Source organism: Balaenoptera physalus, assembly GCF_965194825.1.
Source record: "Balaenoptera physalus genome assembly, chromosome: 12".
In the NCBI taxonomy this organism is placed as follows: domain Eukaryota; kingdom Metazoa; phylum Chordata; class Mammalia; order Artiodactyla; family Balaenopteridae; genus Balaenoptera; species Balaenoptera physalus.
In genome coordinates this window covers 76,797,630-76,817,518 of record NC_138897.1, presented here as the reverse complement: position 1 = coordinate 76,817,518, position 19,889 = coordinate 76,797,630, and the positions used below count along the sequence as shown (strand labels likewise).

The 19,889-nt window shown below is 44.8% G+C and overlaps 1 protein-coding gene across 1 annotated transcript in view; it reads left to right on the top strand.

Moving 5' to 3' along the window:
- Positions 1–394: 394 nt before the first annotated feature.
- The window catches only part of PISD (phosphatidylserine decarboxylase), a 39,712-nt gene continuing 20,217 nt past the window's right edge, over positions 395–19,889 (top strand). Inside the window, 3 exon segments of the mRNA XM_082416984.1 lie at positions 395–512; positions 7,183–7,262; positions 11,510–11,685. Coding sequence (XP_082273110.1) covers positions 448–512; positions 7,183–7,262; positions 11,510–11,685 — 321 coding nt within the window. The 5' untranslated portion in view covers positions 395–447.

The following is a 19,889-nucleotide window of genomic DNA, read 5'->3' as shown; positions in this document are numbered from 1 at the left end:
GGAGGTAAGAATGAGACACGATGCATGCTAAGTCATCAGCACAGAGCCTGACACTTAGGAAGCGCTTAGTCAATGGTAGCTGAGTTGTGGACGCTCTCAGTTTCCCCATCCGTAAAATGAACGATTTAGCTCAGTTGATCCATTCTCGGACCTTGGGTGAATCAGATTTTCCAGGCACATGCGGAAACGCACGTCAGAGGGAAAAAGGAGGACTGGCAACGCTGTGCCCAGGTCCAGGTTTAGCACTGTAAGCGCCACCACCGGCGGCACCTATCCGCCTAGTCAGGCGGAGGCTACCCGGAGCAGCCGGGGGAGGAGCTTAGACAGCTCCGCCCTCACACGCTCCGCTTTCTTCATTGGCCCTGTGAGTTCGAGGCTCGTGACGTCACGCGCGTGCGACTCGCGTGTAAAAGGGGGGGCGTGTCCCGCCGACAAGCTGGAGACAAGATGGCGGCGTCTGTGGGTCCGGGATGTTTGAGGTTGCTGCGCGGGGTCGCGCCGTGGCGGAGCAGGTACAGCTGCTTGGGGACCTGCGGGGGGGTGGCCGGGGCCAAACTGGGGTCTGGAGAGAGGAATCGTTTCTCTGTCGCGGGCTCGCCCTGAGGAGAGCTCGAGTGGAGACGTAGGCACTCACCTTGACCTGGAGCTCGCGAGCAGGTGCGACTGCCGCCGCGTAGGGCGGTCCGCGTCTGGCCTAAGCGCTCTCTCCTTGCCCTTTTCACAAGGGGCAAAAAGCAAAGATATAAACAAAAAGACCCAACCAGTGAAATGGGCTGTGTGCCCGCCACTTATAGCCGAGGCAGGGCTGGACGCCTCTTTCTCAGGGATTCGTGTTGCTGGGAGGGGCGGCGTGATGTGGGAAGAGCACTGGACTGGGAGTCGGGCGGCTTTCACTTCGGATTCTTGGTCTTTGAAGCGAGAGGGTTGGACTCGGTTATCTCAGAATCGTCCACGATGGAAATGGGGTCTTAGTTACCGCGGTGACTCCCAGCTCTTAGGTTGTTAGAGGGGTCATCTAAATCAAGCTCTTTCTTTTTGGAGTTCGCAAAATTGAGGCCATGAGGGCGGGAGGGACTTGCTCGGTTTCACCCAGCCAGCTAGTAGCGGAGCCGGGACCCATACCCGGGTACCTCTCTCTCTCTCAGGCAAGGACCTTTCCCTCAGGCTGCCTACCGTGAGGACATTCATTATTCGAAATAGCTTATGTAAGAACCAGTTTGGGAACATTTGGACTCTCAGAAAATGGATTAAAATGTTGGTAGCTATGACTCAGAGGCTGCTGCTCCGTGTCATTTCAAAGAGCTAAGGTTTGAGAGACACACGGTACTTTTGTGTTTCAGGCAACCTTCATTTTGTCAGCGTTGACCAAAGCTTGCGCTGTAATCTTGGGAAGTAAGGACACTGGTTTCGGACTGAAAGGGAGCAGAAACTGTCATTGCCCTGAACACGAAAGCTTCACTCTATTATTAACTACTCAGAAATGGTGTAACTTTCTCAGGAGGAGGCTCTGCAATGTAATTGTAACTGTTAGGATTTGGACAGAAGGGTCTCTGTGATTTTAATGTTGTTACCAGGTGTGCTGTTTATGAGTCAGTCGTGAAATCATCTAAAATGTGTCATAAGTTGGAAAGACTAAAAAATGACCCTCCTAAAATTTTTTCTTTTTTTTTTGCTTAACGATGGTGAGGAGGATGTACTTCACTCATTATCATTTAGAAAGGGAAAGGGAAAAAAAGTCATAACTTTAGTACCAGTGTAGGTAGGTAAGACTGGATTTAGGTGCAATTTAAGGAGGGTGAGGATTTGGGTACAGTAAGAACTCATTTTTCAAAAGTATTACGTATCCAGATGGGAACTATATTTAGATGCAAAAAAAAAACCCCAAAGAGACCATTTCCATGATTTTTAAGTAAAGCAGTGTCTGTGAGACATATGTTTGAAAACCTCATATTGCAGGGAAGTTTTTCAGTACCTGGGTGATAGGTGAAAGGTGAGAGAACAAAAAAGAAAGCAATTATGGGTGATAATTTAGGGCCATGTTTCCCAAATTTGTTTGATGAAAAAATGGGGTGGGTGTTTATTAGAAAAAGAGATTCCCAGGTACATCCCCCAATACTGCCAAATTCAGGTTCAGTAGATGTAGGTTGGGGCTCTGGCAGCTGTGTTCTTTACACATGTCCTGGATGATTCTTAGGTTCAGGCAAGTATGGACATAGTGCCCAAGGAGTGGTTGCTTGTGCAAGACTTTCCTTCAGGAATACTTATGACATTCCTACCACTGCCAACTGCGGTGCCAGGGATCGGGAGGGGGAGGGAGAGCAGGGGAAGAGAGAGGAATTAAAAGATATAGGCCTCGTGTTTAAAGAACTTTACAGTTTAGTAGAAGAGCAAGGGAACATTACTAAATAATATGAGATAGAACGTGGAATGAGGCCTTCAAGAGGCCTGCCAGTTCATTTTCAGAACTTTCACAGCTCTAAAAAGCAGGAGAGACATAAGGACTATAGTTAGTGTTGCCACCAGGGGTGATGTTAAAAATAATTTAAAACTATGACAGTGTGGACACAAACCATTCAGAGTGGTCACAGACAGTTAATATGGCCATCCCAGTGTGTGCCAGCTGAATGTCAACTCTGTTACTTTTAATAATAGTAATATGTAACTAGGTGCCAGGCAGGGCCTGGGCTTAAGGTTTTATGTGATTGTCTCATTTATTCCTAATGAGGTAGGTCCTGTTTTTACAGGTGGAGAAACTGAGGCTTAGGATTGGTTAAGAAATGCCTTAAGGTCACAGAGCTAATTAATAAGTGGCAGGATGGAGATTTGAGCCACACAATCAGACTTGAGTGCTTAATCCTGGGCTTTAATTGCCCACTTGCAGGAGGCCCACGTGAGTTCACCATGTAGAAGGTACATGTGATTGAACCTAGCCAGCCGTTCATTTCTCTGAAGCTTAATCTCACTGTTGAGATTGAGGTCCAGGGGGAAGACAGACAAACCCCTGCATTTGAGGGGTACAGACAGTAAACAAATGAGTGAATATATATAAAATCTGTTCATTTCGGGTAGTGAGAAGTGTTACGAAGAAAAATAAAGGCAGGTAATTAAGGGGTTAAAGAACGCTCCAGAGGGACAACTTTTGGGCTTGTGGTGAGGAGAAACCAACCAGGAGGAAGCATTTGAGCAGAGAACTGAATGAGGAGGGACTGAGCCAGCTGGAGGGGTATGCCCAGCAGAGCAAACAGCAAATGCAGAGGCGTGAGTGTGCAAGGAATGGGGGCAGGTGAGTGAGGAGAAGGGAAGCAGCAGGAGGTCTGAGGGTTCAGCGAGGACCACTTACATAGGGTCTGGTCTTATTTTCTGTTTTGAAAAGGTCACTCTGGCTGTTCTGTGGTGAATGGGACACAGAAGCCAAGCATGGGGAACAGGCTAGTGCAGTCCTTCAGTGATAGATCTGGTGGCTCAGGCCAGAGTGAGAGTGGTGGCAGAGAAGTAGGCAGATAAGTGTGTATTTTGAAGGTAGAGACTTCATGCCTTGTCAGTGGATTGAATGTGGATAGTGAGAAAGAAAGGACTTACAAAGGAGTCCCTAGGGTTTCGACTTGTGCAGCTGGGTGAATGGTGGTGCCTTTTTTCTGAGATGGTATATTAATTATAGCAGTGTTGCTGTGGTAACAGGTAAACGCCAGCATCTCAGTGATTTAACACAGTAAAAGTTTTTGTCTCAATCATGTAAAGTCCCAGTGGGTGCGCCTGATCTGCAGGGCAGCAGTGATTTGAGGACCCATCTCCTGCCATCTTTAATACATGGCTTCGCAAAGTCTGCATGTTTGCATCAAACAGGCTGAAACGGGACAGCCTGGGAAGTCTGAACTGTTCTTACAGTGGTTAGAACTCAGTTATGTGGCCACACCCTATTGCACGGGAGGCTGGGAAATGTAGTCTGTTGGGTAGAGGAAGTGGATTTAATAACCATCTGGCTAGTCTCTGCCACAGATGGACAACTCTGAGGGTGGAGCAGGTTGAACGGGAGTGAGGGAGTATCAGGAATTCTGTTCTGGACAAACTCAGTTTGAGGTGATTCAGAGTGGGGATGTTGGGTAGCCAGGTGGAAATATGGTCCAGAGGTCTTTGAAGGAGCAGTGAGGGAGTCCTCAGTATCTGGCTATTTAAAGCTGCGGGACTGGGTGAACATGTCTGGGGGAGAGCACAGACAGAGAAGAGGTCTGAACTCTGGGCATGGCAGCTGTTTGAAGTTAGGGAGAGGCTGGAGAGGTAGGAAGATGAGGGTCCCAAAGGCTAAATGTATTTCAAGAAGGAGAAAGTGAATGAAGTCAAAAGATACAACTTATAAAATATCTAAGTCCTGGGGATGTAATGTGCAGCATGGTGACTACAGTTAACAATACTGTATTGTATATTTAAAAGTTGCTAAGAGAGTAGATCTTTTTCATCACAAGAAAAAATTTTTTGTAAATATGTATGGTGAGGGATGTTAACTAGACTTATTGTGGTGATCCTTTCACAATATATACAAATAGGGAATAATGTTGTACATCTGAAACTAATATAATGTTACATGTCAATTATACCTCAGTGGGGGTGGGGGGAAGGAGGAAGGGCTCACCAGTGGCCAATGCTGCTGAGAAGTCACATAACACGAGGTCCAAGAAATATGTGTTGGGGTTGACAACGTGGAAGTTGGTGACCTTGACAAGAGATGACGTGGTGGGAACAAAAGCCTGGTTGACTGGGATGACGAGAGAGGGGGAGGGGAGGAAGTGATGACAGGGAACATTGCTCTTTTAAAGAGCCTGCAGTGGGGTGGACAGTGTTTCTGTAAGATTGGAGAAAGTACAACATTTATATGAGGATAGGAATGATCCAGGAATGAAAGACAAGCTGATGCAACTGGGGTGTTTGCCAGGCACTTGTTCCAGGAGCTGGGGCTACAGCAGTGAACGAGAGACCAAGACTCTGTTCTCAGGAAGATCCGTATGCAAACCAGCCACCTGAGTGCCACGCATTGGGTTACAGTGGATAAATGATTATCTCCCACTTGTACCTCCCCCAGCCCACACCCTCCTCCCCACAAAAAAAAAAGCCTTATTCAACAGTCTGCAAACATTCTTTCAGTTAGGGGGTTCAGCAGCAATTCTGGAGCACACAATGTAGCAGTGTGCACAACACAATACAGCCTTTAGTCAGATTTTACACTTCTTGTTCTTATTCCATTTGGAAAGCAGGGTTTTAGGCGCTTAGCTTTTGCAGTGGGAGTGCCCAGTCTAAGAGATGAGCATTGTTCACTGCTGAAAGAACATTCAGGTACTGCAATACACCCTCCTTTGTGTTAATAACTGTCCATCTGTCTGGCCTCTGGGGGGGTGGTGATTGTCATGGTCCCAGGCTTGTTCTCCATACAGACCTTGCTTGCCTGTAGGAGAATCAGAGTCGTCATGTTAGCACCATGCTGTGAGAGTGTTGTTAAGTCAAGGAAATTTCATGTCAAAAAACGAAGGTGTTTAAATCTGATAAAATCTACAGGATGTCTGTGTGAGACATAACTACTGACTATCCATGAATGTCAATATCATTGTATGAAAGTCATAAATGCAGTTCTGTTCTCCACAAAAATAGCAGTTTAGACATTTATAATAGAGTAGATTTCTGCTTCTCTCATAAAGGGCTTCAAGGAAAAAAAAGAAACACACACTGACAAGGACATAGTTTCTTTACTTTAGATTTCAGGCCAATATTTGGGGGAACTGAAGTGCTATCTGAATTGAAGGTGGGGTGTTTGCTCTTTGATTAAGGAGAGAGCCAGTTCACTAAAAATTCATTCATGCTTTCCTTGCTGGCCAAGTCACTTATTGCCACTGGGGATATGTCCAGTTTCCCTGGGTGAAGAGGAAACAAAGAAGAGAAACAAAGAATCAGAAATAATATTTTCTTAGAGCTTGAAGCCATGAGAATAGTCACTTTTTTCTCAGAATGCCTGAAAACCCTATTCACTCTTTGAAAGTAGCTTTTGTGGCAAAGTAGCCACAAATATTAATTTAAAGATTCCAAACCAGTTGAGCCTTCCAGACTCAAAGTAGATTAGAATAGTTCAGCCTGGTTTGTGTCATTTTTTTTTCCAGGGCAAACATTTAAAGTTTAAAATTTCAGGGAATTCACTGGTGGTCCAGTGGTTAGGACTCCACACTTCCCGCTGCAGGGGCCATGGGTTCAATCCTGCAAGCTGTGGCGCGGCCAAAAAAAAAAAAAAAAACAGTTTAAAATTTCAACCACTTTATTAGGTTCTTTAATGAGTAGGGGTTAGAGGCTACAAGGCTGTGTATAGCTCTTTGTTTGTGGTGAAGAAACGTATGGCTTTGTGTAAGTGCCGGGTTTACTTCTTATTATGCTCTTATACTTAATTAAGAAAAGAGCAACTTTGTGTGTGAAAAATTTTAGACTTACAGAAAAGTTATAAAAATAGTACAGAGAATTCCCAAATACCCTGTCCTCTGATTCCCCATATATCAACTATATTTGCTTTATCATTCTCTCTCCCTTCCTCTCCCTGTTTTTCTCTTTGTGAGTGTGTGTTTGTATATATTTTTTTCTGAAACACTTGATGCCCCTTTACCTTTAAATATTTGAGCCCTTTTTGTATAAGGACGTTTTCTTACAAAAACCACAGTACAATGGTCAAAGCCAGGAAATTAACACAGACACAATACTATTATTGAATCTATAGACTATATTCAAATTTTAGAAGTTGGGGACTTCCCTGGTGGCACAGTGGTTAAGAACCCGCCTGCCAATGCAGGGGACACGGGTTCGAGCCCTGGTCCGGGAAGATCCCACATGCCATGGGGCAACTAAGCCCGTGCGCCACAACTACTGAGCCTGCGCTCTAGAGCCCGTGAGCCACAACTACTGAGCCCACGTGCCACAACTACTGAACCCGCGTGCCTAGAGCCCGTGCTCCGCAACAAGAGAAGCCACTGCAATGAGAAGCCCGTGCACCGCAATGAAGAGTAGCCCCCGCTTGCCGCAACTAGAGAAAGCCCGCATGCAGCAACAAAGACCCAATGCAGCCATAAATAAATAAATTAAAAAAAAAACTTTAGAAGTTGATCCACTAATTTCTTTTCAATTAAAAAAGTGTTTAATGCTTCATTTTTGCTTTTGTAGGCGCCATCACTGTGAAGACATTGCCCTGAGCCATTTCCTTCAGTCCTTAAGGAAGCTGCCTCTCAGAACTTTTTCCACAAGTAAGTAGCAGTTAGAGGCAATGCTGGCCTCTCTGCTTCAGTTTGTCAGTAAATTGGGATAAAGACAGCACGTATTTCATAGGGTTGTTGTTAGAATTAGATGGAATTGTGCCTGCAAAGTGCTTAGAGTACCTGGCATGTAGGTACCACTGAAGCATTAGCTGCTGTTATCTGATGGTTTTTACTGGCTGTGTAGTATTCCGTCGCATGACTGTACTGTTTGGTGTTGGACATTTAAGTTGCTCCTAGTCTTTTCCTATTACAGACAGTTCTGTACTAACATATTTTTGTGCATCCTCAGAATAAATTTGTAGACTTAGAATTGCTGGATCAAAAGGTTTGTGTATTTTATAATTTGGTATTTAAGCCAAATTACTCTTCAGAGAAGGTTGTCCCAGTTTACACTCCTCTGAGCAGGATGTGCTCATGAGTACATCAGTTCCCCACACCCTCATCAGCACTGGCTTATGAACTTTTTGGATCTTGTAAGCAGCTATTGGAACCTGTACAAAAATGTATATTGTCTTTATTAACTAAATATCCTTTTTCTATCACACTGGAAGCTATTTTTGACTGTCCAGTAATCATACCTTGGGAATAAAATGAGATGGTTAATGAGAATAAAAACAAAAGGCTTATTAAGGTAGTTAATAGGTGTTACTTATTTAATTAGGACTTGCAGGCTGGAACACATAGGAATCACTTGAAGGGTTCAGGGGGAGCCTCAGAAATCAAGCCAGCATCTTGGATCTGCAGAAAAGCTGTTCTTTTTTAAAGTGACAAATGCAGCAGAGAGGCGGTCAGGAGTGGAGGGCACTCTGTGCTTACTACTTGGAGGAGTAGTAAGCAGAGAGAGTGTGACCAGTTGGAGGAGCAGAGAAGAGAGAGTGTGTAGTAAGAGAGAGAAGAAGAGAAGAGAGAGTAGTAAGCAGAGAGAGGCAAGAGAAAGACCTATAGTTGAAGAAAGGTCCAGTGTAGCAGAAGCATGTAGGAGAGTGTGACCAGTCAGCCTTGGGTGCTGATTCAGTGCAGGTAGGGAGTGTACAACAGTTCTCTCATCACCAAATATTTCAGAAAGAGGAAAAAAAATATTTCTTGCTTTTTGACAAGATTTTCTGGTCAGAGGTAGAATATTTAGTTGTTCAATAGTAAGGGTTCATTAGGAGTAATCAGAAAATGGAGGAGAGGGGCTTCCCTGGTGGCGCAGTGGTTGAGAGTCTGCCTGCCAATGCAGGGGACATGGGTTCAAGCCCTGGTCTGGGAAGATCCTACATGCCGCGGAAGAACTAGGCCCGTGAGCCACAGTTGCTGAGCCTGCGTGTCTGGAGCCTGTGCTCCGCAACAAGAGAGGCCGCGATAATGAGAGGCCCGCGCACCGCGATAAAGAGTGGCCCCCACTTGCCACAACTAGAGAGGGCCCTCGCACAGAAACGAAGACCCAGCACAGCCATAAAATAAATAAATTAAATAAATAAATAAACCCAAAAAAAGTTAAAAAAATAAAATAAGCTAGAGAGAAATAAGTTGGCTTTAAAAAAAAAAAAAGAAAATGGAGGAGATTAATGACATCTATACTTGTTCGTTAAAAAAACGAAACAGCAGGAAATTCCCTGATGGTCCAGTGGTCAGGACTCTGCGCTGTCACTGCTGAGGACCCAAGTTCAATCCCTGGTTGGGGAACTAAAATCCCACAAGCCTCTCGGCACGGCCAAAAAAAAAAAAAAAAAGAAAGAAAGAAAAAGAAACAGCAACAACCAAAAGGTGGTGGAGGGACAGGGACAAATGGGCAGGACCATTTCCTTCCGTTTGAAGCCAAAGACAGGATGAAGGTTTTGTTCAGGCTACTGAGAAGTCAGCTCTTGAGATTTTGTTTTAACAATAACTTTATTGAGATATAATTTTCATACCATAAAATTCACCCTTTTAAGTATGCAATTCAGTGTTTTTTTTGTATACTTACAGAGTTGTACAACCATCAGCACTACCTAATTTTAGAATATTTTCATTCCCTCCTCGCCCCCCCACAATAGTAGCACTTGATCCATTAAACTGTCACTCCCCATTTCTCCCTACCCCTAGTCCCTGGCACCCACTAACCTACTTTAGGTCTCTCTAGTATGTTTCCTATACCAGACACTTCATATAAATGGAATCATACAATATGCAGCCTTTTGTGGCTGACTTCTTTTACATAATGTATTCAAGGTTCATGTTGTAGCATGTGTCAATACTTCATTTCTTTTTTATTATCAATATTCCATTGTATGGTTATACCACTTTTTTATTCATTTGTCAGTTGATGGACATTTGGATTTTTTCACTTTTTGGCTATTATGAATGATGCTGCTGTGGAGCATGCTTGACAAGTTTTTGTGTAGATGTATGTTTCACTTCCCTAAGAGCTGAATTGCTAGGTCATGTGGTAATTTTATGTTTAACATTTTGAAGAACTGAAGCCCCATTTTACAATCCCATCAGCAGTGTATGCGTGTTCCAGTTTCTCCACATCCTTACCAACACTTATCTGTCTTTTTGATTAAAACCATCCTAGTGGGTGTGAAGTTGTATCTCATCGTGGTTTTGAATTGCATTTCCCTGATTACTAATGATGCATTGGTTTGCTAGGGCTACTGGAACAGAGTACCACAAACTGAGTGGCTTAAACGGTAGAAATTTATTCTCTCACAGTTCTGGAGACTAGAGGTCCAAGATCAAGGTGTCACAGGGCTGCTCCCTTCTGAGGGGTGTGAGGGAGAGCCTCTTGTCTAGCTTCTGATGGATTGCTGGCAATATTTGGCTTTTTTGGCTTGTATTATAGAAACATCACCCCGATCTCTGCTTTCGTCTTCAGATAGCATTCTCCCTGGGTGCATGTCTGTCTCCAAATTTTCTCTTTTTATTTTTTAATTTATTTTTTAAAAAATTTATTTATTTATTTGTTTGTTTTCTGGCTGCATCGGGTCTTAGTTGCAGCATGCAGGATCTTTCATTGCGGCGCATGGGCTCTTCGCTTTGTTGCTGTGCGTGCACAGGCTTCTCTCTAGTTGTGGCGTGTGGGCTCAGTAGCTGTGGTGCATGGGCTTAGTTGCCCTGTGGCATGTGGGATCTTAGTTGCCCAACCAGGGATCAAACTGGTGTCCCCTGCATTGTAAGACAGATTCTTATCCACTGGGCTACCAGGGAAGTCCCAAAATTTTCTCTTTTTATAAGCACACTAGTCATATTGGATTAGGGCCCACTGTGCTGACCTTATTTTAACTTGATTACCTCTGTAGAGACCTTTTATCCAAGTAAGATCACATTCTGAGGTGCTAAGGGTTAGGACTTCAGCATATGAATTTTAGGGGGACATAATTCAACCATAACAGATGTTGAGCATCTTTACATGTGCTTACTGGCCACTCATATATCTTCTTTGGAGAAATATCTATTCAAATTCTTAGTACATTTTAAAATTGGACTATTTATCTTTTATCGTTGAATTGTAAGAGCTTATGAGATTTTGCATTTGGGAGAATACTACTGTCCAGTCAGAGCTGGGCCTGGATCGTAAAAGTAAAATCAGAGATCCTGCGGGAGAAATGGTACCTGTCCTAGTCCTGGCCCTGTTGGTAGCCAGCGGGGCAACCTGGTTTCGTTTCTTTTTTTTCATTATTTATTTATTATTATTTATTTATTATTTATTTTTGGCTGTGTTGGGTTTTCGTTTCTGTGCGAGGGCTTTCTCTAGTTGCGGCAAGCGGGGGCCACTCTTCATCGCGATACGCGGGCCTCTCATTATCGCGGCCTCTCTTGTTGCGGAGCACAGGCTCCAGATGCGCAGGCTCAGTAGTTGTGGCTCATGGGCCTAGTCGCTCCGCGGCATGTGGGATCTTCCCAGACCAGGGCTCGAACCCGTGTCTCCTGCATTGGCAGGCAGACTCTCAACCACTGCGCCACTAGGGAAGCCCCCTGGATTCGTTTCTTGACCTCTTTGCAATTCAATGTTTTCATCTTAAATTCTGTAATTATGGTGGCAGTTGGGGTGCACTGTAGTGTCACAGGAAAGAAGCTTGTACCTTACTAGATAGAATTTGGAGGCAGCAGGGTCTTTGCAGTGACTCAGGGCTGCACCTCCCTGTCAGATCCCTTCTGGGTCCAGTCAGCTTTGCTGAGGGCTTTTCCCAGCCCTCCTGTTGGTGCTGTGTTTGCGTGACTCATACCCGTCCCTTTTCCCAGGCTCAAAATTTTCCTGCTTTTTGTTACAGATGCCAGAAAAGTCCACACTGCCCCTGCCCGAACCTTGTCCCTGCTGCGCCCCCTGCTCTTTTTGGTCGCAACGGGTGGCGGGTACGCAGGTTACCGGCAGTATGAGAAGTACCAGGAGCGAGAATGGGAGAAGCTGGGCTTGGAGATCCCACCCAAACTTGCTGGTCACTGGGAGGTAGGAACAGGATGGAACCACCTTGGGTTCTCATGGAGCACAACTGCCTGTCACTTTGTAAATTGCCCCAAAGTTAAACTGTTTGAAAAAGTGAAATGTGCTTTCTTGGAGTTCACATCTCCAGTGGTTTTGGGGCTGTTAGAGAAGTTATACCTTGGGCATCATGTCTGGCTTCCCTCTGTCTCCAGATCCACCCCTGGTCTCCCCAAGGCCTCCGAGTGGAAATTTCCTGCTGTTGAAATCTTCAGAGCCTGTGCCTTATGCTCAGGCTGGCGTCCTGACAGTTCACGCCTTCTCAAGTCTGAGGATGAGCTGGAAGGGTTGGACTTTTGTGATGTGGATAAGTTCTCACCAGAGACCAGACTGAAGTCATCAAATTCCTTTATCGTTACTGCTCAAAATGCTCTCCCCGCAACTGGGCCGTGCAGTTGGGACGGGCTTCGGTGTCGTTGTGCCTTGTGTGATACGTAATGAACCGTCTTACTCATCTGTGCTTCCCTAGGCCCAGGATATCTGACTCAGAGCAGACATTCAGTAAATACTGAAATTGAATATAAAGGTGTAAGTTTAAAAATTGCTTTCTTTTTACCCATAATTTAACGAGTGAAATATCTGAACTATCAATAGACCCTGATAGCCTGGGCAACAGAGGGGGTGAAAGCAGAGACGATGGTATTTGGGATGATGCATTTGGATTTCCCCATGAGCTGCGCCATATCAGTAATCTAGCTCAGCTGCACCCAGCGGCCAGGGTCCCAGTCCTGAAGGCAGGTTCTAACCATGCTTCTAGTAGCTGTGTGGACTTGGACATGTCACTTTCCAAGTTTTCTGTTTTTTGGTTGTATATTACAGAGTCCTTTTTTACAGAATTGTATAGTATGTGAGTCATACTTTTTAAGTATGCTGAACACTGTTTCCCATAACATTGGTGGTTTCCTCTGTAAACATATCCTTCTCCTTCAAACTAGTAAAGTACTTGTTAAGACTGTGATCCATGACCCTACTCAAGTGTTAAACCCAAGCTGGCTTCCCTCTGACCCCAGACATCTGTCAGGCTGACCCACCTGGTGACATGCCCACCTGCTTTCAGGAAATTCCCACTCATTTCAGAGGTATCGCAAGAGAATCTACATTTGGAAGAAATTTGCTACTTCCTCATTCATAAAAGACTAATGTCAGTAGTTTTTCATAGCATCCACTGTTTGTATAATTGGGATTACTGCCATATATGAGTCAATACCTGAAAAACGATTATTTGTAAAGAGGACAGGGTTGATTAGCTTCTAAGTTCTAGGCTCTGGACAGTGACAGGACACAGGAGCAGAGTGGCCTAGTACAGTGAGAGGTCTGAAGCCCCTGTGGGTAAAGAACTGGGCTTAAGTTAGGTCCTGTTCTTTCGGTGGAGTAAGATGGCTCCTGGGTTTGCAAGTTGGGCAACATTTCATTTATGAAGGGGAAATGGTCTGGGCTCAGAGTAGACGCTGTAAGATTTCAGGAGAGGCAGCAGGTTGGTGGCGGGGAGCGGGGGGCGATTCTTGAACGGGCAGATGGGGGCTGGATCTTAGTCTCACCCCCGGCTCCACCTAATCACTGACACCTCATATGAAAAATGAGAGAGTACCCCAGTCTGGCTGATCCTCAGAATTGTTTGGGGAGCTTTAATGATATGGATTCTTTGGTCTAAGCCCTAGAGATTTAGAAAGTTTGGGCAAGGCTCAAGATCTTTGTTTTCACAAGGCCCTGCAGGTGATTCTCATGACAAGTCAGATTTAGGAATCATGGGCAGATGAGCTGTAAGGGTCCCTTCAGGGCTCCATTAGTATGTGGCAGGTGAAAATTTCTGGTGGTGATTTTGCTGCAATATAATCCCTTCCTATCCCTGAAGTCAAGTCTGGCATCTCCAGAGCTGAGAAAGAAGACAGGTTGGAAGTTACTGCTGAGATGGCCTCTGGGGTCAGTGGCACAGTTGAGGTGACTGGGTGATTTTTTCTTACCAAATAGTGTTTTCTGGGTTTCCAGGAGACAGACATGGGCAGTATAGCCATCCCCACACGTGAAGCCTTCCTATTAGCCCCTCTTGGTCAGAGTGCCAGCAGGAAGCCTTTGTCTTTTCCTAGCTTGTGAATTTCTCTTGTTGCAGAGAACCCTCTGGTCTTCCCTCTGTATCAAAACTCTCAAGAGCATGGTTGTAGTACCTTATGTTGAACAGCATCTCGCAGTTTTTCTGAACCCTTTTAGTTACAACAGCTCACTGAGGTAGGAAGGGCAGGTGTTAGAACCATTTTACAAATGGAAAGACTAGTTCGTGGCAGAACAGGTTCCAGAACAGAGGTCTGTCGATGCTAAATGCCGTACTCTTGGAACAATAAATACCATGTTGCTCACAGAAGGTGCTCTTAATATAGGAGCTTGACGGTGGCAGTGAGAGATGGAGGGAGGGCTTGCTGTGTATTTGAGGTACCTCCATTCTCTGGGGCTCTGACTGTTTAAAATGGGAGGTGAATTTGAGTGGCCTGACTTGAACAGTTGTTGTCTGCGATAATGTGACGAGCATTCACATTAGCCCCCCCTCCCCACCCCGCCCCCAGCACAGCGCTCCTGAAGAATTCATGCTCACATCTTTCCTTCATGTAAATAGAATTTCCTCTTTTTGGTAACAGTTTAGAGGAAACCATAACTCCAAAATCTATGCCGCCTCACTCCCTGCAGGCTGTTCTCTGGGCTGGGGTGGGTGCAGCTCTCACGTAGGAGCAGTAAGGAGGGAGGGACAGGGTGTCAGGAGACTTGAGATCTGGGAACCAGCAGCTGCAAGGCCTTGGGTGAGTTGTGTCACCTTGGGGCTTCTGTTTTAACACATTTAAGAAAATGTTTCTAAGATTTTTGCCTGATCTAAGATTCATGTTGTTTTTTTTAAAGATTGGGAGCGTTTTTATTTATTTATTTTTTATTTATGGCTGTGTTGGGTCTTTGTTGCTGTGCATGGGCTTTTCTCTAGTTGCGGCGAGTGGGGTCTACTCTTCGTTGCGGTGAGTGGGGTCTACTCTTCGTTGCGGTGTGAGGGCTTCTCATTGCGGTGGCTTCTCTTGTTGCAGAGCACGGGCTCTAGGCATGCAGGCTTCAGTAATTGCAGCACGTGGGCTCAGTAGTTGTGGCTTATGGGCTCTAGAGCACAGGCTCAGTAGTTGCGGCGCACGGGCTTAGTTGCTCCGTGGCATGTGGGATCTTCCTGGACCAGGGCTCGAACCCGTGTCCCCTGCATTGGCAGGCGGATTCTTTTTTTTTTTTTTTTTAAAGTAAATCATTCTAATTTTTTTTTAATTAATTAATTTATTTATGGCTGTGTTGGGTCTTCGTTTCTGTGCAAGGGCTTTCTCCAGTTGTGGCAAGCGGGGGCCACTCCTCATCGCGGTGCGCGGGCCTCTCACTGTTGCGGCCTCTCTTGTTGCGGAGCACAGGCTCCAGATGCGCAGGCTCAGTAATTGTGGCTCACGGGCCCAGTAGCTCCGCGGCATGTGGGATCTTCCCGGACCAGGGCTCGAACCCGTGTCCCCTGCACTAGCAGGCAGACTTTCAACCACTGTGCCACCAGGGAAGCCCCCTGGCAGGCGGATTCTTAACCACTGTGCCACCAGGGAAGTCCCGATTCATGTTGTTTTTATGGTAGAAAAGAAGAAAAAAAAAAAAAGTTCATGCAGGGACTTCCCTGGTGGCACAGTGGTTAAGAATCCGCCTGCCGGACTTCCCTGGTGGCGCAGTGGTTAAGAATCTGCCTGCCAATGCAGGAGACACGGGTTCAAGCCCTGGTCCGGAAAGATCCCACATGCTGCATAGCAACTAAGCCCGTGTACCACAACTACCAAGCCTGCGCTCTAGAGCCCGCGAGCCACAACTGAAGCCCACGCACCTAGAGCCCGTGCTCCGCAACAAGAGAAGCCACCTCAATGAGAAGCCCGCGCACCGCAATGAAGAGTAGCCCCCGCTCGCCGCAACTACAGAAAGCCCGCGTGCAACAATGAAGACCCAATGCAGCCAAAAGTAAATAAATAAATAAATATTTTAAAAAAACAAAAAGAATCCACCTGCCAGTGCAGGGGACACGGGTTCGAGCCCTGGTTCGGGAAGATCCCACATGCTGTGGAGCAACTAAGCCCGTGCGCCACAGCTACTGAGCCTGCTCTCTAGAGCCCGCAAGCCACAGCTACTGAGCCCGCGTGCTACAGCTACTGAAGCCTGTGCGCCTAGAGCCCGTGCTCCACAACAAGAGAAGCCACCTCGATGAGAAGCCCTCACACCGCAACGAAGAGTAGCCCCTGCTCGCCACAACTAGAGAAAGCCTGCATGCAGCAAAGAAGACCCAATGTAGCAATCAATCAATCAATCAATTTATAAAATTAAAAAAAAAAAGTTCACGTAATCTGCTGAGTAGAAATGAAACCTGTGTGTTTGCTGCTGTGGGATTAAGGGAATTCTGTAACTAGCAACAAAGTGACCTGTTAAAGAGAGTGGAGTCTCTGGAAGCTTTCAGAAGCATCCAGGTTCCAGTAGCTCCACTCTTTCTCTCTCTATATATGGCATCACTTTCCCCAATGTGGAAATAGCTTTGTCCTTCATCTACTTGTAAAGATGTGTTCATCTACAAAAAATAAGAAAATGCTGCAAAATATGAAGACGAAAAGAGTTGATGACCCGTAATCCTACAACCCGCAGGAAACCAGTTAACATTTTGTTGAACATCGCCCTTCTAAGCTTTTGGCTCTGTTTAGGAGTATGTATTGTTAAATTAATTTTTATTTTTAATAAGATAGTTTAAAATTTTTAAATAAAATATGATCATGTGAAAATTCAAATAGTAAAGAAGGGATTACATAAAAATGAGCCTTTACTCTCCACCCCGTCTGCTAATCCCATTCCTGCTCTCCAGAAGCAAGCAAGAATTTTTCATGTTTTTTTAAAAAATTTGTTTATTTTATTTTTGGCTGTATTGGGTTTTCATTGCTGTGGGCAGGCTTTCTCTAGTTGCGGCGAGCGGGGGCTACTCTTTGTGTGGTGTGCAGGCTTCTCATTGTGGTGGCTTCTCTTGTTGCGGAGCACGGGCTCTAGGCATGTGGGCTTCAGTAGTTGCAGCATGCAGGCTCGGTAATTGTGGTTCATGGGCTCTAGAGCGCAGGCTCAGTAGTTGTGGCGCACGGGCTTAGTTGCTCCGCAGCATGTGGGATCTTCCCAGACCAGGGCTCCAACGCGTGTCCCCTGCATTGGCAGGCGGATTCTTAACCACTGTGCCACCAGGGAAGCCCCAAGCAAGAATTTTTAACATTTCTTGTGTATCTTCCAGAAAGTCTCTCCATACTTACGTATTTATTGAAAGTTGATTTAATTTTTTTCCAATTTCATTGAGAAACAATTGATATACATCACTGTATATATGTTTAAGCTGTACATCATGATAGCTTGATACATTGTGAAATGATTACCACAATAGGTTCAGCTAATATCCATCATCTCATATAGATACAATAAAAAGAAAATAAAGAAGAAAAGAAAAAAGAAAAAAAGGGCTTCCCTGGTGGCGCAGTGGTTGAGAATCTGCCTGCCAATGCAGGGGACACGGGTTCGAGCCCTGGTCCGGGAAGATCCCACATGCCGCGGAGCAACTAGGCCCGTGAGCCACAACTACTGAGCCTGCGCGTCTGGAGCCTGTGCTCCGCAACAAGAGAGGCCGCGACAGTGAGAGGCCCGCGACCGCGATGAAGAGTGGCCCCCGCTCGCCGCAACTAGAGAAAGCCCTCGCACAGAAACGAAGACCCAACACAGCCAAAAATAAATAAATAAATTTATAAAAAAAAAAAAAAAAAAAAAAAGAAAAAAAAAGTTTCTCCTTGTGATGAGAACTCTTAGGATTAACTCTCTTAATTTTCCTGTATGTTAATACAGCAGTGGTAACTATAGTCATCATGTTGTACATTACATCCCTAGTACTTATTTCTCTTACATCTGGAAGTTTGTACCTTTTGGCCACCTTCCTCTAATTCCCCGCTCCCCCTCCTCCTCAGTCTGATCTGTTTTTCTGAGTTTGGTGGGTTTTTTGTTTTGTTTTTTTGTTTTTTGTAAGATTCCACATTTAAGTGAGATCGTATGGTATTTGTCTTTTTCTGTCTGAGTCATTCCACTTAGCATAATGCCTTCAAGATCCATCCATGTTGTCGCAAATGGTAGAATTTCCTTATTTTTTATGGCTGAATAATACTCCATTGTAAATATATACGCCATAACCTCTTTATTCATTCATCCCTTGATGGACACTTAAGTTGTTTCCATGTCTTGGCTACTGTAAATAATGCTACTGTGGTGATTTAGTTTCTTTTTTTTTTTGAAATAAATTTATTTATTTTTGGCTGCATTGGGTCTTCGTTGCTGAGTGTGGGCTTTCTCTAGTTGCAGAGAGCGGGGACTACTCTTCGTTGTGGTGTGCCGGCTTCTCATTGTGGTGACTTCTCTTGTTGCAGAGCACAGGCTTTAGGCACGGGTTTCAGTAGTTGTGGCTTGCAGGGTCTAGAGCGCAGACTCAGTAGTTGTGGCGCACAGGATTAGTTGCTCTGTGGCATGTGGGATCTTCCCTGACCAGGGCTCGAACTCATGTCCCCTTCATTGGCAGGTGGATTCTTAACCATTGTGCCACCAGGGAAGCCCTGATTCAATTTCTAAGTCGACTTTACTGAGGTATTGTTTACATGCAATAAAACCCTTTTAAAGCATATAATTCATTGGTTTTAATAAATATATAGATTTGTGTAATCACCACCACACTGGAGATAGAAAATATGTATCCCCTTGCAGTCAGTATCCACCCATGGTTCCAGGCAATCACTGATCTGCTTCTTATCACTATAGATGAGTTTTTTCTTTTAAGAAATTTTATTTAAATGGAATGTACTCTGTTCTATGTGGTTTATTTTACTGACCATAATGTTGAAATTCATTCCTCTTTATTGCTGAATAGTATTTCACTGGGTGGCTATGCCACAGATTTTTTTTTTTAATTTTACTTATTTATTTTTGGCTGAGTTGGGTCTTCGTTGCTGTGCACGGGCTTTCTCTAGTTGCGGTGAGCGGGGGCTTCTCTTTGTTGTGGTGCGCGGGCTTCTCATTGCAGTGTTTTCTCTTGTTGCGGAGCACGGGCTCTAGGCACGTGGGCTTCAGTAGTTGTGGCACGCAGGCTCAGTAGTTGTGGCTCTCAGGCTCTAGAGCGCAGGCTCAGTGGTTGTGGCGCACGGGCTTAGTTGTTCTGCAGCATGTGGGATCTTCCCGGACTAGGGCTCGAACCTGTGTCCCCTGCATTGGCAGGTGGATTCTGAACTCCTGTGCCACCGAGGAAGCCCCACAGATTTTTTTTTTAATTGCTATGATTTATACTGTTTTATTTTATTTTATTTTATTTATTTATTTATTTTTGGCTGTGTTGGGTTTTTGTTTCTGTGCGAGGGCTTCCTCTAGTTGCGGCAAGCGGGGGCCACTCTTCATCGCGGTGCGCGGGCCTCTCACTGTCGCGGCCTCTCTTGTTGCGGAGCGCAGGCTCCAGATGTGCAGGCTCAGTAATTGTGGCTCACGGGCCGAGTTGCTCCGCAGCATGTGGGATCTTCCCAGACCAGGGCTTGAACCCGTGTCCCCTGCATTGGCAGGCAGATTCTCAGCCACTGCGCCACCAGGGAAGCCCCCACAGATTATTTTTAACCCTTCATCTGTTGGTGGACATTTGGGTTGTTTGCATCTTTTGGCTATTATGTATAAAATCTATATGAATATTTGTGTTTACGTCTTTGTGTAGACATTTGTTTTCATTTCTCTTGTGTAAATACCTAAAAGTACAATTACTATTCATAGGTAACTGTGTATTTATAAGAAACCACCAAACTGTTTTGAAAATATTAATAGTTGTTTTACCATTTTGTATTCCCATTAGCAATATATGAAAATTTCTTTAATCTTATTAAATTCACTTATTCTAGTAGCTTTTTGTAGAAATTTTCATTGAAGACATTCTGTTTTTCATTTTGGAAGTTTCAAGTGGTTCTTTTTTATGTCTTCCATTTCTCTCATTATGATCATATTTTCCCATTAATCTTTGAGCATATTGTGCTTGTTTATTTAGCTGTCTCAAAGTACTTTTCTCCTTTTCATCATCTTCTGTCATTTTGGGGTATATTTCT